The sequence below is a fragment of the Balaenoptera physalus genome (assembly GCF_965194825.1).
Source record: "Balaenoptera physalus genome assembly, chromosome: 20".
Lineage (NCBI taxonomy): Eukaryota > Metazoa > Chordata > Mammalia > Artiodactyla > Balaenopteridae > Balaenoptera > Balaenoptera physalus.
Window position 1 is genome coordinate 13,578,433 of NC_138901.1, and position 17,233 is coordinate 13,595,665.

Consider the following 17,233-nt stretch of genomic DNA (forward strand, 5'->3'; position numbering starts at 1 on the left):
CAGCCCGCGCGAAGGACCCCACGAGGCCCCCTGCGCTGGTCGCCAGGCAGGCAGCGCCGCGGACAGCCCTGGGGGCGGAGCTGGGGCGCGGGGCTCGCTATTGCACCCTACGTCCGGTTCTGTCTTTGATGACAGACTTCTCATCTACAGTTTGCGGTGAGAAAAGCTAGTGTAATCGAATAGGCTATGATACATATTCTTACACCTCTGCTTTGAAATATTATGCTTTCTCAGAGCCGTGGGCAAGTCGCTTAACTTTTCTTGGATCTCGGTTTTCTCCTGTCTATAGGAGCAGGCTGAAATAAACCCCGAAGAAAAGAGTTCTCAGGCTTCATCTGGTTGAGAATCTTGGTGGCTTAATCTGTGGGATCTCTTAAAGTTAATAAGAGAAGGTATGGCAGTGGCTCAGTAGTATAATAGGTAAATATTATGTTGGTAAGAAGAATCTTTAGAAAGACGTTTTATTTGCTTTCCCTTTCCCTCTTGTGAGCGTCAAAAGAGATCACGTATATCCGAGCCGATTTTCCAGTTAAGGACCATACAAGTTTTCTTTATTATCATCCACACCATCTGGGTCCCTTTTTTTTAAAAAAAGCTTAAGATCCTTGAAAGTGAGAATGAGGCTGTGTGTGGTGTGGTCCAAGTGTCAACAGTAGCCTGGGAAGCAAACGGGAAATCATGGAGAGGTCTACTGTTATGTTAGTGATTCTCAGTTTAATCAGCACCAACCTCCCTTTATATATGATGAATAGACCTTATTTTTAAAAAAAACTGTTCTGGGGACTTCCCTGGTGGTCCAGTGGTTAAGACTCTGTGCTTCCCATGCAGGGGGTGTGGGTTCGATCCCTGGTCAGGGAACTAATATTCCACATGCTGCATGGCTTGGACAAAAAAATTAAAAAGAAAAAAAAAACAAACAAAACTATTCTGGAATGAAAATCATGGATAATATAACCCATCTACACACATAACTAAAAAACAAACACTAAACAAGAAAACATCCTAGCTGTAAAGGAGAAACATTGCAAAATAGCAAAATAATAATATATTTCAAAATATAAAGGCTAAAACATGTCTACAGTAGAAATACAAAGAAGTAGCCATTTGCTTGTACACATATACAATACAATAACTATAAATGCAAACGTTACAGCTGCCACAGGTGTGTTCTTTTGGTTCCTCAAGCATAAGGGTGGCATGATTTTCCCAATATGGTGTACAACTTCTTGGTAAAGTTCTGACTATATCGAAGTATAATCTTCCATTGTTTTTCACATAGAAGAAGTCTTAGAAAATCTAGTGTGTATTAAAACTTCAAAAAAAAAAAAAAGCTTGGCATATGTATAATGGAGTTAGGCCTCAGACACATAAGGAGGTGTCTGGCAGGACATTGAAAAGTCTGATGGAATGTGAGACGATATTTTATTGTGTAGGTTTGTTGCATTGCAGTTGTTCAGCATCCCAATTACATGTTGATACCTTCCTCATCCACCGTGACCGTGACAACCCCAAATTCCCTTACAAATTTCGAAAGCACATTCTAACAGCTCGTTGAGACACACTAGGGTAAGATGTTTTCTGGCTCTACATTTGGTGGGCAGTTGGTTTGACTAGAGTAGACAAAAGGATTTGGAGTTCTACACTTTGTGTGAAAAGTTTGAAAAAACAAAAAGTAACAAAGGTGTGATGGACTAAACAGATTTATAGTTTACGGAACTCAAAAAATAAGAGTGTAAAGAAGGCAAATAGGTGGAGAAAAGTCAGTTGGCTCCACACCAAACTGAAGCCCTTCCTTGCTAGGCTTGGAGGTAACAATAATGAAAGCCAATTGAAATCTAAGGAAAAGCTTGCAAAGGAAACAAAAAGTTAAAGTGAAGTAAATAAAGAAGGAAACCAGTAAAAGTCTGAGCAATGGGCAGAGAAAATAGGTAGAATTACTGTATTATAGACAGACTCTTTATAAATCTATTATTTGAGTGAGTCTGAGATTAAATTTGTGGCTTTGTAAGAAAGAAATTGGTTTCAGAAGAGAAAATTTGGCAGTGGAAGAATAAGGAATCTAGGAATTCCCTGGCGGCCCAGTGGTTAGGACTCCAAGCTTCCACTGCAGGGGGGCACAGATTCCATCCCTGGTTAGGGAACCCGCATGCCACGCAGCATGGCCAAAAAAAAAAAAAAAAAAAAGAATAAGGAATCTAAAATGAAGGGAGAAATACTGATTGGAAAAAGTTTATTCAGAAAGAACCATGGTAATATATATTATGATATTAATTACTGAAAATAGTGTGCCTATATATTAATTACTACATTGGTATATATATTTTTTCATATTTGGCATTTCTGGCACTTTCAGCTTATTGGCTGTGCACATATCTGACCCAAAGTTCCTGCCTTTGTGAAGTGAACATTCTAATGGGGAGGAGGACAGAAAATCAACATGTAAATATGTGCCAGGGGTGATAGTGCTTGGGAGGTGGTCGAAGAGGGCATCGCCAGTGAGCCAAGACCTGAAGTAAGGGAGTCTTGCAGGTCGCTGGGGGATGAAGATTCCAGGCAGAGGCAGGAGCAAGAACCCTGAGCTGAGAGCAATAAGACCATGCCTGGCTTGTTTGAAAACCAGAATGAGTAAGGGCGAGAGTTGTAGGAGATGAGATTTAAGGCAATTTGACCATTAGAAGGACTTGGTTTTTAATCTGAGTGAGATGGAGAGCCAATGGGAGTTTGGGGCAAAGGAGTGGCAGGAGCTGATTTGCATAGTAAAAGAATCACTCTGGCTATTTCCTAAGAGACAGAAGCTGTTTCCTGCTCTGCAGAAGCTGGGAGACTAGTTAGATAGTTTTTGCAATAATGCAGGAGGAAAATGATGGTGTCTTGGACGAGGGTGCAGGCAGTAGAAGTGGTAAGAAGTGGCTAGATCCTGGATATAATCTGAAAATAGAGTCAAGATAGGACTTGTGGTTGGTTATGAGAGGAAAGGGGTCAAACATGTCTGCAAGATTTTTGAGCTCAATCTCTGAAAAGATGGAGTTGCCATTTGCCAAGACGGAGCAGACTAGGGACAAGCAAGTCAGAGGGAAAAGGGCAGGAGTCAGTTTGGGATATGTTAATTTGAGGTGCCTATTGGGTATCCAAGTGACAATGCTGAGAAGGCAAGTGTATATACAAATGTCAAATTAAAGGGAGTCATTTGGGCTAGAGATTTGAAGTTAGGAGGCATTAACATATTGATGGTATTGAAAGTCGCAGGGCTTACATGACAGAAAACTTCCTGAAATGTGTGTAAAATATTTGTTTGTAAAATATTTGTTTTTATTTATTTACTTATATATATTTTTTGGCCACGCCGCTTGCAGGATCTTAGTTCCCCGACCAGGGATTGAACCCGGGCAGTGAAAGCGCCGAGTCCTAACCACTGGACCACCAGGGAATTTCCAAAATATTTGTTTTTATAAATTGCTTATTTTAAAAGCAATGGGAGAACTTGATATTTTCAAGTCTGTTATGAATCATTTTGTAAAGAAAAATATGCTGTATTTTATCTTTTGGGTAAATGTCAGGTGAGTAAAGGCATACCTAAGTCATTGTATCCATTTACTCTTGCTGCTGTAACAAATAACCATGAATTTGGTGGCTTGAAACAAAAACAAATGATGCTCCCACAGTCTGGAATCCAAAGTCTGAAGTCAGTGTCAGTGGGCTGAAATCAAGGTATGGCAGGGCCATGTTCTCTCTGGAGGCTCTAGGGGACAATCTGTTCCTTGCCTCTTCCAGCTTCTGGTGGCTGTGGGCATCCCTTGGCTTGTGGTCTCATCACTCCAATCTCTGCTTTCATGGTCACAGTGCCTTCTCCTCTTCTGTGTGTATGTGTGTGTCAGATGTCCACCTGCCTCTCTCTTACACAGATACTTGTGACTGTATTTAGGGACACCCAGATAATCCACGATAGTCTCATCTCAAAGTCTTTAACTTAACCACATCCGCCAAGACCCTTTTTCCAATACGGTAACATTTTCAGTTTCCGGGGCTTAGGACCTGATGTCTTTGGGGGCCATTATTCAGCTGCACTGTAGTCACCTACGCAATTTCTAAACTGGGGTTTTGATATAAACGGTCACATACTCTTAATAGCAAACATAATTCCTTCTTCTCTCTGGGGACATTTAAAATGTTCCACAAAAAGTCAAATTCCATGACGTCTCTATGGCACTACGTAGCTAAGAAATACTATTTCTGGGTCTGTGTTGACATCAGTTGATGATACTAGGTCAAATATACTTTGGCATTAAAGAGTTACCGTAAGTTATGGTTGCACAGTTACTTCCTCTTAAAGGATACTCAGGGTCAAGGACAACGTCCTCTTTCATCACTAAAATTTCTCTCCAGTGAGTATAGGTTACAGATCCTCTCATAATTCATCTCAAAATATTCCAATGTTTTGCCAACTTCTGTAAAAACAGGTAATGCAATAAAAAGTGAAACCTTCATAAAATTTATTACTAGCTTATTTATTTAAAAAAAAAGAAGACAAAGCCATACGTTTGGCCACAGATCCTCCAGGTTTTTTTCCCATGTGAAGCAATTTGTACGACATCATTGTCAATTAATCTTTATTTTATGAGCATTTACTGCACAGCTATAAGCAATTCCACATCAAAGGCATTCTCCATATTTAATAGAGACCTGATAAGTGGGTCTACACATAAGAATTGCTTCTGGACTTGCTTTGTGTAGTTTTATTAAGAATGAATTTAACATTTGCATAGGACCTAACAAGGTTAGACATACAAGTGTTTAAAACACACACACACACACACACACACACACAGAGGAATATATAGACATAGACTTCTCTGGAATTAAATAATGTTTAATAAAACAAAAATTAATTTCAAAGTGTAACTTTGATTTTCAAAAATCGCCCTTAAAGTGGGGGAGGGGCATGTCAAAAGGACACAGGAACCGACCTGGAAGAGCTACCAATGGCCAAAGCTGGACCAGTGTGAACAACAAAAATAACGTCGTATTGAATTATAACTCAAAGTAGAGAAGAAATATGCCTGAGTCCACACTGATATAAATAAATAATTGAATGAACACACAAATGAGGGAGAAAAGACACATCTTGCAGGATACCATATTGTGTGTGTAGATACCCTCCCCTTGAGGGGGTGGGGCTTAGCTCTGCTCCCTTGAGTGTAGGCTGCACTTCAAGACTGCCTTCCAAAGAATAGAGTATGGAAAGGGAAAACTAGTCACTTTACAATAGAAAAACTTGGTAGACATTACCTTAACCAAATGATCAAAGTTAAAGTTAAGCCCTTTATCAAGGGCTACTTGGCTAATAGAAAGCAGAGCATGGGAATGAGAAGGGGACATCTTTATAGAACTGTGATGTAACAGTTTTGTTCTGTTCCTTCTCTCCTTAGCTCTGAAACAAGTTGAAGGTCAGTCTCTTCAAAGCTTCTTTGGAGTAGCTACACATTTAGGTAAGATTAATGAACGTTACATAATGCAGTGATCCTCCACTGCAGCAGTTCCCCCCCTCCACACCCATCCCCATATTTGGCAATGTACGTGGGTGGGCGGGTGGGATGGCTACTGATATTCAGTGTGTAGAGACCAGGGATGCTGCTGAACCTACAGTGATTCCCCCAGCAAAGAATTAGCTGTTATCAAATGTCAATAGTGCCAAGGTCGAGAATCCTGAACTCATATGCATACATCTAATAGACCTTTATTGGGTACCCACAGTATCCCTCAAACCAGGCTACACTTTCCAGATGACACAATAGGACATGGTCCATCTCCTCAGGAAGCTTACCACCATGTTGGGGAATTGGAGAACAAGTGAAACACTTCAAGTAAGGGATATGACATTATATATATAAAGGCCACACTGGCATACAAACCAGAACCAAAATGAATAGTCCAGATCAGTGTTCTGGGTTGTCTAGAAAGGTAAAGAGTTATCTAGAATGGCTCCGTGTAGGAAATAGGATTCTTATTGGGCCCTGATGAACCCACAGACTTTAGATCTAGTGAGGAGGAAATAGGAAGACGGAAAGAACCACAATAGCTTACTTAATTTTTCTTATTTTTTTAAAAAATTTATTTATTGATTGATTTATTTTTGGCTGTGTTGGGTCTTCGTTTCTGTGCGAGGGCTTTCTCTAGTTGTGGCAAGCGGGGGCCCCTCTTCGTCGCGGTGCGCGGGCCCCTCACTGTCGCGGCCTCTCTTGTTGCGGAGCACAGGCTCCAGACGCACAGGCTCAGTAGTTGTGGCTCACGGGCTTAGTTGCTCTGCGGCATGTGGGATCTTCCCAGACCAGGGCTCAAACCCGTGTCCCCTGCATTGACAGGCAGATTCTCGACCACTGCGCCACCAGGGAAGCCCCAGCTTACAAGTACCAGGGATATTCTTGGAATAAAACACGAAGAGTCACGAAGTCTGTTGATACACTCTTCTTTCAGATCCTAGTTACAGAGAGAACCCTACAGTTGTTTTTTTTTTCACACAAACTGAGAAGAGGTTTCAATGTGGGGGAGGGGTGAGTCAACAGAATTCGGGTGAAGACACTGGGTTGAACAGCTGCACACCTCCCCCGTCTCGCGTTGAGAACCCCTGCCTTCAGAAGGTGTCACCCATCTGAGAATATATGCTGTCATAGACATGAGTAGGCTAATATTCTTTTCCTTTTGGTCGCATCATTCCTCACTGGTAACTTTACTCTTGGTTCCTCTTTTTGCCCTTTGCTCCCCATCCACACTTTTTAATAGGAGATGATCCGTAACTGTAGAGTGCACGTTGTTAATGGAACATCGCTACCGTCCATAGTGATGATAGCAACACTTTCAAGGCTCTTTGGAAATGGATATTGCGAACTCCATTGTTGAAAAGAAACAAAGATACAGTTCTCGCCAGACTCTTGCGGGCGAGGTGACTTGAAACATTTTAAAGCAAGGTGTCTGACCAGTAGATGGCGCCCTCCTCCCTTGTGTGAATGAGTTATGAATGGATAGGCTCTCCCTTTGCCCTCCCCTCCCCCAAGCACTGTTGTAGAGAAAACCCATCGGTTCCCAAGTCCTATCCAAATCTTTTAAATTCATCGTCTTTTCTTCATTCGCTGTCTAATTCAGACCCTCCCCATTTGTCTCCTTTAGAATTACAGTGATATAAACCTCTGGCCTCTAGTATCCTTCTGTCCGAACCCATCCAACACACTACCATCAGAATCACTTTCCAACAACACAGATTGTCAGTGCCCTGCTGCTTAATTGTGTCCTGAGGGAGGGAGTGGGAGAGGATTCTCTGTGAAGGCAGTGGCAAGAGCAGAAGGATTGAAGTAAGTGGAGCCCTTCTCTAGACAACAATTTTTTCATTTGGCTGGAGTAGGGCTGGGGAAGGGTGATGGGGCTCTGTGGGAAAGGTAGATTCAGAGCCTTGATCCTCCCGCCAGGGAATTTTAACTTGCTCAGTTAGACCACAGAGAAACACTAAGAGGTTTTGAAGACAGAAGGATTAGAGCTGTGCCTGAACAAGGGTAACGTGACCAGGCGTGCGGACTGACTGAAAAGGAAAAGTTCAGGGAAGAAGTCAGCTTAGCAGAGGGGAAAGGACAGAAGCATATATGTGGTAATTTGCAGTTTGCGAGATTCGGAGAAGTAGTTCCTCAACCGTAATATTCATCAGTAAAATACTTCATTACAGAATCAGTGTCAGGAAACATCTAGGAAAGCCAGGAATTTGTCCACATTCCCTGATGTCCTGTGTGCATATGCATGTGTGGCTAGGCAATACATCCCCTAGCTGCCTCTGGGAAGAGTTTTAAGTGCCAGAAGTGAAGCCACTACGCGTGTTTTAGTAAGAAGCAGGAAAAAGAAAAACAGCTTGAGCTTCCTCTGCGTATCACAGGCTTTCATGTGTTATTATTCAGCAGTACAGTGTCAGATTTAGATTTTCCACCTCGAGGAATTTGGTTTAGCTTTAATTAGTTGCTGTGAATCTTTCTGAGCCAACTCTGGGAAGCATTTATCTAGAAAATAGTTTTTCCCTAGAATATAAGCTGGATAGAGGGTGTAATTTTTCTATCAGCCTTTGTATCACGTTCACACAGTTGTAAATTCTCTCCAGCCATCTGGATGATTTTAGCCACAGCCCACCATAGTTATATTGGTTAATTACTTATTACACATAATTTTAAATACTATAAGATTGAGGCCATCAGTATCGCCATCCAAAGCCCTGTGAGGAGCTGCAGGATCTTAAGAGCACGAATATTTTTTCTGAGGAAAGATGATGCTTGCAGGTTATTCTGCAAAGAGGCAACTGATGCATTTTTCATCCAGCAACTTTTCAGAAAAACAAGCTTAAAAATACCAGACAAATGAAAAACAGACTTCAGCAGTTACATGCAGCTTCCTGAGTAACTGAAAAATGTGCCTCTTGTGGTTAAAATGAGGGATCTGTTTAATATGGATGAAATACCAACACTCCAGGCATTTTCACTGACATTTCACTGTGACTTTTTGAACTTGGGAGTGCTGACAGGAAAACCTATTCTTGCTGCTCTGCGAAGCCTGCAGTCAGACTGCAGAGCAGGGCCAGGAGAGGTAAAAGGCTATGCCTGGTTCAAGTTCCCCCTGGTTTGTGTGTCTTTTCTGTTTGGATTTCATTTTCATTCACATTGTTGCACTTTCCAGCTTCTGGATTCCTGCTCTGAAACCAGTTAGGAAACCAGGCAAGGGTTTGCTTTCCTGCTCCCAAATCCCATCGCCTCTCCAGCGCTGGACTTGCTTACTGGACCAAAGTGAAAACGCTCTCGCTGGGCATTTGTAAAAACCTTCTCTAAAGGTCAAGGGGCACTTCTGTACCTTGGACCCAGAAGCTACCCAGAGTGGCTGGACAAAGCACTGTGGCACCCGGGGTACATTTGAGAACAGGTTCAAAGGGTAAAGGAGCCGAAGGGAGCCCCCTTTTCCGATCCTCCCCATCGCCGGCCGGCCTCGGCTCTCCGCGGCAGCCCTGCCGTCTGGCAGTAGCCCGGGAGAGACATGCTGTTTTGTTTAAATCCTCCACATTCTTTGCCATTTCCCCATTGGCCGGATGGGGCTACCCTCCCCGCCGAGGCCGCTGCTGATGTCAGCTTCGCTCGCGCTCGCTCCTCCCGCACCCACCTCCCCGGCCCGAGGCACACTGCAGCTCGGCGCCGACTCTTCGGCCCCGGCGAGGTGGCTGCAAACTCTCGGGCACGCACGGCGCTCGGGGATCCGGACTCGGGGGAGGGGACGCGCACGGAAGGCGCCAGCTTCCTCCCGCCCGCCCCTCGCAGCCGCGAGCCGAGGTCGGAGGAACCCGGAGCCCCAGACCGGCAGAGCTGAGCGGCGGCGGCGGCTTCCCTTTTCTCCCCCAGCGAGCCCTGAAGCGCCTCGGGGACCGGCCCTAAAAAGAGCAGGAAATCTTGTTTACCGCCCGGGGAGCACAGCCGATCGAGCCTTTGTCTGGAAAGTCAGCATCTCTGGCTCCGTCTGCAATGTGTGCCTGGTGACATTAGCCTTGGGCAGCCCGGCCGGAAAAGGGGGGTCGCCAGGTTCAGATCTGGTTTCAGAGGCGAATCGAGCGGGTGACTTTTGTGCATTCGTTTTAATTTTTGGAAATCTCTCTTTTTTTTCCTCCCTCGCCCGCTGCCGGGCATGTCCTGATCTGGCGCCCGCTACTACTGCCCCGGGCTGCCGATCAGAGCGGTTTCCAGCGGTTCTCCCTCCCTCCCTGCCTGACTTTGCAACACCGCGTTCCAGGCGGATCGACCTCGGCGAGGAAGGAGGCGGGGGAGCCGCGAACACCAGGACCCAAGCCTTGACATGCTCTCGGGCGGAGAGGAGGAAGCCAGGACCTGAGCGCACCGCCGGGGCTGCTTCGCCGCCCGGCTCCGAGCACGGGGCTCCGGGCGCGTTGCCCTGCTCCTGGGCGGCAGCCTTGTTGGTCTGGGGGAGCCCCCCTCTTCCCGCCTCGGGGGCCCGCGGCCGGCAGGACCATGCTGCTGAAGGAGTACCGGATCTGCATGCCGCTCACCGTAGCCGAGGTAAGCGCCGCGCCGGGCCCGGCCTCGCCCACTCCCAGTCCCCGGCTCCGGGGCGCCGCGCCTCCCGCCTCCGCCTCGCGGGCGGCGGGGAAACCCTGGTGGAAAACTGCCTCCCAAACCGGGAGGCTGGAGGGGGAGGAGGAAGTGGAATTGCTGCTTCCACTTGTCACCCCAGCAAGGAGGGCGGCGTTGGGTGGGGCGGTGGACTGCAGGTGGGTTTTGGGGGGGGCACCCAGAATCCAGATTGCTGGGGATCAGAATGCGCCAAAGGGATTTGGTCGCCCCCTCCCTCCAATTAAGGAAATGAATAAAGCAAACCCAAGAGCCCCAAGCATGCCCTGGTAGCTGGGGGGGGCATCCCGATCTGGCGTGGGCCCAGGTTCCCCTCCCGCCCTTCGCTGGAAGGTTGGGGTAAGGGAGAAGCCCTTCGCCCTCGGGATTTGGAGGGCCCGAGCCCCGCTCCGGGGCACCTCGGAACCCTCGGGGGGTCCATTTGGGCTCGGACCCCTTGCCATCGCCGCCAGACTGGGCGCCGCTCCGCCACGCCCGCGCTTCGAGGCCCCCGGACCTGGCTTCGACCTTTCTCTAACCGCCTGGGTCGGAAACTTTCTGCGTGTCTTGTTTCTTGGGCCGCGGGGAGAGCTCTCTGCGGGCGAGCGGGGAACGGCGGGGGCTGCGGCGCGGCCACAGGGGGGAGCTCCAGCACGTGGGTGCGGGCCTGGTCCGGGTTCCCAGGTCCCGCAGCTGCAGGGCGAGGGGAGGGGGCTTGTCCTGGGCTCGTCCTCCACGCGCTGCTCAGGTTCCTTTCTCCCGAACCCCTCCCTCCCCACCCCCTCCCCCTACTCCAAGCCTCAAACTCGATCTTTCAGGAAACGATGACTCAGTGAGGATTATTCAGGCCCCGGCTTTCCTTTATTCCCGCTCTGCCTCCCTATCTTTGGTGATTTCACAATTGCTTAGCGCTTGTCCAGGGACATCGTGGGAGCGTGAAGCCAATCAAGGCAATTTGAAACTTACCAGTGTGGTTTGGTGTGGCAACACACATGACACCGGCGACCCAAACCGTGTTTATGTTTAAATACAGTGCACTTAATCTGTCAGACATGTTACTGAGCCACTACTTTGGGGAAGGGGCGAGGTGCTTTGGGAGAGAAAAAGATGGGGACTTGTCTTCATTTGTTGTCTGGAGCAAGTGTTAAGGCAAGAGCCAAGTACAATCCAAGGCAAGATCAAAGTATAGCTCCGAGTTTACAAAATGTATTCTAGGGACGCTGGCTGCCAAAGAGATCAGCCCCCACCCCAGTGATCAACCGAGCCGTGCAGTTCGTTGGCTTTGGAGGAGATAGCATTTGAGCAAGGTCTTGAAGGATGGATGCCATGTGGGTAGGCAGACCGTGTAAATCACGTGGAGAAGCAGCACACAATGCTATGTGGACGAGGGGAGAGGCAAATGAGTGAAACTGGTTAACCGGAGTTTTTCTAGAAAAGGTTGAGATCTTCCCACCCCTGAGCAGATGAGTAGTTCAGCTTGGAGGTGTGTCTGCTTCCACTCCCGTCTCCTCCTAATGACTTTATTTATTGAGAGGAGTTTGGGATCTAGGGGCAATGCTGGTACTACATGAAATGCCCCCCATTGCAGGTGATAGTCAAGAAAGTAACCAGCTCTCGAATCTTCTCTGCTACCTACAAAATCTCTTTATTCTGTTTTTTTCCTTCTCAGGTTTTCTTGAACCCTCAGGCACGGCTCTTTTTCCACTTTTTTTTTTGCACTGAAATAACTACAACTTTGGGGTGAAGTAATCATATTTGAGTGGTATAGGTGGAGGCCCTTCCTTTCTTGATTGGCAAATGAAATGAGACTCGGCCTGTAATATAATGTATAATTATAACTTAATTAATGTGTCATTCATTTGGACCAAAGCATGATCCAGTGTCTGTAATGTCATATTCCGAAGTAGTTTTCTTCTTTGTTCGTGAAGCAGTGGGGCAGTTTAGATTGAGGAGAGTTTCAAAGCGGAAGGATTCAGATTAACCAAATCAGATGATGGATGAGGACACGAGGCCCAGCTTGCCAGAGGTTAGACCCCTAGTGTCTGATTGGTAGTGAACCCCACAATCCACCCTCCACCTTAGCACTGTGTCCTCCCAACCTTAACACTGAAAACTGGGAAGCAATTATCTTCAAAGAAGACAATTACCATCAACTTCGGTAGACTTTTAGAAACCTCACTTTTGCTACAACTGTTGATTTGCTTTGGGCCTGATTCAACCTACATGAAACTTCTAGGATTTGTCCCTGTTCTGACAACCACAGTTAATTAGTAGCAATGTCCATACTTTTAAAAATGAGACAAATGCCCTTGTTTTGGAGAGTCATCAAAAGGACCAACACTGTATGTCCATCCTTTTTCCCTGGTTTTATCTAGTTTAACTCTTCTTGGAGGGGAGTGAAAGGGAGACTGGTGTGTTATCCACATTTTGCAGATGAGTGAACAGAGATTCAGAAAGGTTAAGTAATGTGCACCAGGCCACACAACTAGTTAATAGCCAAGCCAGAACCAGAGCCATGGTAAAACCATTAGTATTTGTTTCTCCTTACTCTGCTTCTTGCCCGTTACTCATGTTTAATCCAGAAAAAAAAAAAAAATCTTGAAAACACATAAAGTCAGCACTATCAACTAAATGAAAAATCAAAGACCTTTTGAATTGGTATAGAGTGTGCTAGTTTCTACTATTTTTCTCACCTTATTTTAACTCATAAAATATTCCTTAGTTCCAGGAAAGAAGAACAGCTCTGGGGGATAAAGCAAGTAAAGCTGAATTACAGTCTAGATCAGTGTTGGTGTTTTGTTTTTTAGACATTCATATTAGAGTAAAGAATTATAAGTAACATCCCATGGATTTATTTTAATTAAAAAAAACCCCGCTTCACTGGAATAGTCTCCTCATTTATTTTCAATGTTGTTGTCTCTGAACTAAATATAAGCCCATTGGAAAGTTCTAAACAGCAAAGGTCCCTGGGGGCCAATAGTTGCCTATGAAGAAACAGTTGTCATTGTCTTCATTTGAAACATTTGGTGTTATAGATGCTAGAATTTTAGACTTGCAAGGGCCATTAGAGGTGGTCTAGAGTTGAACCATTTCATTTTGTGGAGGAGAAGACTAGAGCTATAGAAGGTGCAGTTAGTTGCCCATCTCATAGCCAAGGGCAAGGTCTAGGCCAGAACCCGGAGCAAAGCTCTTTTGCTGGGATTCCTTGTTGGAAGGAAATATCCCTAAGCCGAAATGTGCAAAGCAGGAGACTAAATCAGTCTCTAGTTGGAAGGTGGGCTGGAGACTCTGACCTTGTCTTCTTAGGGGAATTTTAGGGGTTGTCAGCTGCCCTTAAAGGTGGCCAGGGGCCACTCTTTGAAGCTGCTTTTGTATAACAAGTCCACTGGTTTTCCTTCGATTGTATGTTTTTGGGGGGTAGCTTTTAGATGTGTGGCTCAGTGCAGATTATGGTGGAGTTCAAGGCCCTTCCCTCCGAAGCCACTCCTTGGTGCTGCCACTGGTCCCAGCATCCTGATCCCAAACTGCATCTTCAGGACTCCACGGAGCACTGTCTGATCACGCCTCCCTGACAGGTCCTTATCAGTAAGATAAGCATCTTCCAAGAGCTGAGCACAGCCCAGTATGATCTAAGGCGGGAATCTTTTCAACTTCATTGCTTGCTTTGGTGTTTAATACTTCCTGTTCTGACTGCATCAACATTAATGTCTGGGATTTACTTGTGATCTTCAGGGGATTTGATGCACAATGAAAAACAGAAACACTCCCCTCCAAGAAAAGAAGAAAGAGAGAGAAAAGAAAAAAACCCCCAACTTTTTAACAGAATATTATTTTATTCTTTGTCCTGGCAGGGAGCCAGCGCACTTTATCCAGGCTCCCCCGAGTCCCCAGAGAATTTTCTTGCGCACATTTCTGAGAACAGATTTGGGATCGGGGTGATGCCGTCTCTGGAATGACATAAATGAAGATGCCAAAATGCCCAACGGTGCTCCTTTTTGCTCCGTTTTAAAGCATTTTCGTGAAATGCATCTGCAAACCTATTGGGGTAGAAATTCTTTAAGGAAAGAGGGTTTTTTTTTTAATATATAAATTTATTTATTTATTTTTTGGCTGCATTGGGTCTTTGCTACTGCGTGCAGGCTTTCTCTAGTTGCGGCGAGTGGGGGCTACTCTACGTTGCGGTGTGCGGGCTTCTCATTGCGGTGGCTTCTCTTGTTGCAGAGCATGGGCTCTAGGCATGTGGGCTTCAGTAGTTGTGGCGTGCTGGCTCAGTAGTTGTGGCTCGTGGGCTCTAGAGCGCAGGCTCAGTAGTTGTGGCGCACAGACTAGTTGCTCCAAGGCATGTGGGATGTTCCCGGACCAGGGCTCCAACCTGTGTGTCCCCTGCATTGGCAGGTGGATTCTTTTTTTTTTTAATTTTTATTAAAACCATTTATTTACTTACTTATTTGTTTATTTACTTCTGGCTGCGTTGGGTCTTCGTCGCTGCACGTGGGCTTTCTCTAGTTGCGGCGAGCGGGGGCTACTCTTCACTGTGGTGCAGGAGCTTCTCATTGTGGTGGCTTCTCTTGTTGAGGAGCACGGGCTCTAGGCGCGCGGGCTTCAGTAGTTGTGGCTCGCGGGCTCAGTCGTTGTGGCTCGCAGGCTCTAGAGTGCAGGCTCAGTAGTTGTGGCGCACAGGCTTAGTTGCTCCGTGGCATGTGGGATCTTCCTGGACCAGAGCTCGAACCCATGTCCCCTGCATTGGCAGGCAGATTCTTAACCACTGCGCCACCAGGGAAGGCCAGGAAAGAAGTTTTAAGTTTGATATTTTCATCAACACTTTGTTTTCTGTACAAAGTGATATCCTTGAATGTAAAGGAGAAAGACTCCTTGGATTAATCTCAGACCTTCTCCAGCGTTCCTCATAAACATAATTTTGGAATTTTGTTTTTTAAGAATGAGCACTATTTTGACTTTTTTTTTTCCTAATTGTTAGCTTAGTTGCGAGGGACAACTCTCCGCCACTCACAGCTGGGGTTGTGAGTGATTTCTGGGTGATCCCGGTAGCTTCTCTGGCCTGTTTCACAGTCATCAAGGAACAATGTTGCTCATTGCTGCCCAGCTGTCTCCCAAAGCTCCCTTTTTGGTCGTGAGGGGCACGCGGGAAGTGGGGGGCGGGTTAATGGATCAGTGCAAACCTTTCACCACTAATAGAACAGACAACAAGGAGCAGATGCTGGCTTCCTGGCGGGTCAGTGAAAGTGACTTTGTGGAGAAAGGACACTGCATTTTCCCTGTGATTTGGGTGTGAATGCCTGTCACATGAAACAGATTCTAGGCCTTGGGAGAAAAAAAAAACCCACAACACTATTGTTAACAAAAGCCTAGTTAAAAGTGGGTAGTAATTAACTTTTGCTTTTCATTACAAAGGCAGGGGGCGAATTCCCAAGGCTCTTAAAAATCAACTTCAAAACACTGTATCTGATTGAGTATAACTGATATTCAGGGAAAGTGAGGCATCTTCGTTTCAGAAAGGCTCTCATTTTGGTGAATGGAGAATACTATTTTTTATAGGTAGTTTTTTAAAAAAAATAATCTATTTTCAACACTTAACCTCTTTAAGATCTCTTCCTTGCCCCAGAGTGTCAATCAGGGAAGTGTGCGTGTGTGTGTGTGTGTGTGTGTGTGTGTATGTGTGTGTGTGTAGGGCAGAGGGTTCACAAAGATGTTTTGTTTTGTTTTTTTAAATATAAAAGTGTGTGCACAGTGACAGGCAGTAAGTGTGTTTTTCAGGGGCAGCGATTACTGGAAAAGTACGTCAAGGTTCATTGCTTTGGCGGCCTGCGTGAGGGCGCAGGTGCCCTGGCTGGCCTCTGTGGATTCTGGCCTGCTTTCTGTTGCCTGGACGTCTGTATGGTCAAGTAACTCTGAAAACTTTTTTGAAAACTAGCAAACATGTCTGCCTCTGTTCAGAGAAGACAAATACAGAAACCAGCTGATCTGTAGCAAGAAGTCAGGAAGGTTTTACAAATCTTTAGCAAATTCAGCTCACTGGGAGCCGAGAAAAAGAATTTCAGATTGCAGACTGCCAACTGCCTGCCCTCTGTGTCTCATGCTTGAAATCAGGAATTTTGTTGTATTCCCAAGTGGAGATTTTTTTGTAGGCTACATGGCAGATGAAGTTGAAGTGTCTTATAACTATTAAAACTGGAAAACAAATTGTATCTGGAAAATGTAAAGTTTGAAAAAAGTATCTTATGAAAACTTATAAGCAATTCATACAAACAGGATCTCAGGGGTGCACACCTCCAGGGGGCGCCATTTACATGGAACCCAATGGGAATGGTGCAACGTGATAGCCCTGCAGCTGACCAACTGCCTTTGTCAGTCCTCTCAGGCTCCCCAGCCCCTGGTGCTGTCATGTGTTAAAACTTGAGAGTTAATAGCAGTCTTGCAGGTTTATAAGTGGATATGTTACCTCTCAGAGACATCTTTCCTGACCACTCCATATAAAATAGTTTTCCCCTATTATTCTCTGTCTTTGCACTTATTTCCTTCATAGCATTTATCTTTTAAAAATTTTTTATTGGAGTATAGTTGATTTACAATGGTGTGTTAGTTTCTGCTTTACAGCAAAGTGAATCAGTTATACATATACATATAGCCACTCTCTTTAAGATTCTATTCCCATATAGGTCATTACAGAGTACTGAGTAGAGTTCCCTGTGCTATACAGTAGGTTCTTATTAGCTATCTGTTTTATATATAGTAGTGCTTATATGTCAATCCCAGTCTCCCAGTTTATCCCTCCCCCCTTTTGCATTTATCTTAATCTGTACTTATTTGTTTACTTGTTTGTCATCCACCTCCATCACTATCTTTTCAACGTGTAATCCACATAAGAAAATATTAACAAGATCTTTTAACTTATTTTTCTTTCATACGAAGTCTTTGAAATCCAGTGTGTATTTTCTATTTGCAGCACATTTCTTTTTTTTTTAATTAATTAATTTTTTTTCTATTGGCGCATAGTTAACAATGTTGTGTTAGTTTCAGGTGTACAGCAAAGTGATTCAGTTATACATATACATGTATCTTTTTCAAATTGTTTTCTTTTAGGT

The 17,233-nt window shown here is 45.2% G+C and overlaps 1 protein-coding gene across 7 annotated transcripts in view; it reads left to right on the forward strand.

The window, feature by feature from the left end:
• Nucleotides 1–84: 84 nt before the first annotated feature.
• Nucleotides 85–17,233, forward strand: part of PITPNC1 (phosphatidylinositol transfer protein cytoplasmic 1) — a 268,187-nt gene continuing 251,038 nt past the window's right edge. For 2 of the 7 annotated variants that reach the window (XM_082442152.1, XM_082442150.1), the window contains exon 1: nt 9,159–10,079. In XM_082442152.1, coding sequence (XP_082298278.1) covers nt 10,032–10,079 — 48 coding nt within the window. In that variant the 5' untranslated portion in view covers nt 9,159–10,031. Of the gene's footprint in view, nt 5,487–5,628; nt 10,080–12,852; nt 16,092–17,233 lie in introns of those variants that run through there. The other 5 variants (XM_082442146.1, XM_082442148.1, XR_014257618.1 and 2 more) reach the window with 5 other exon arrangements.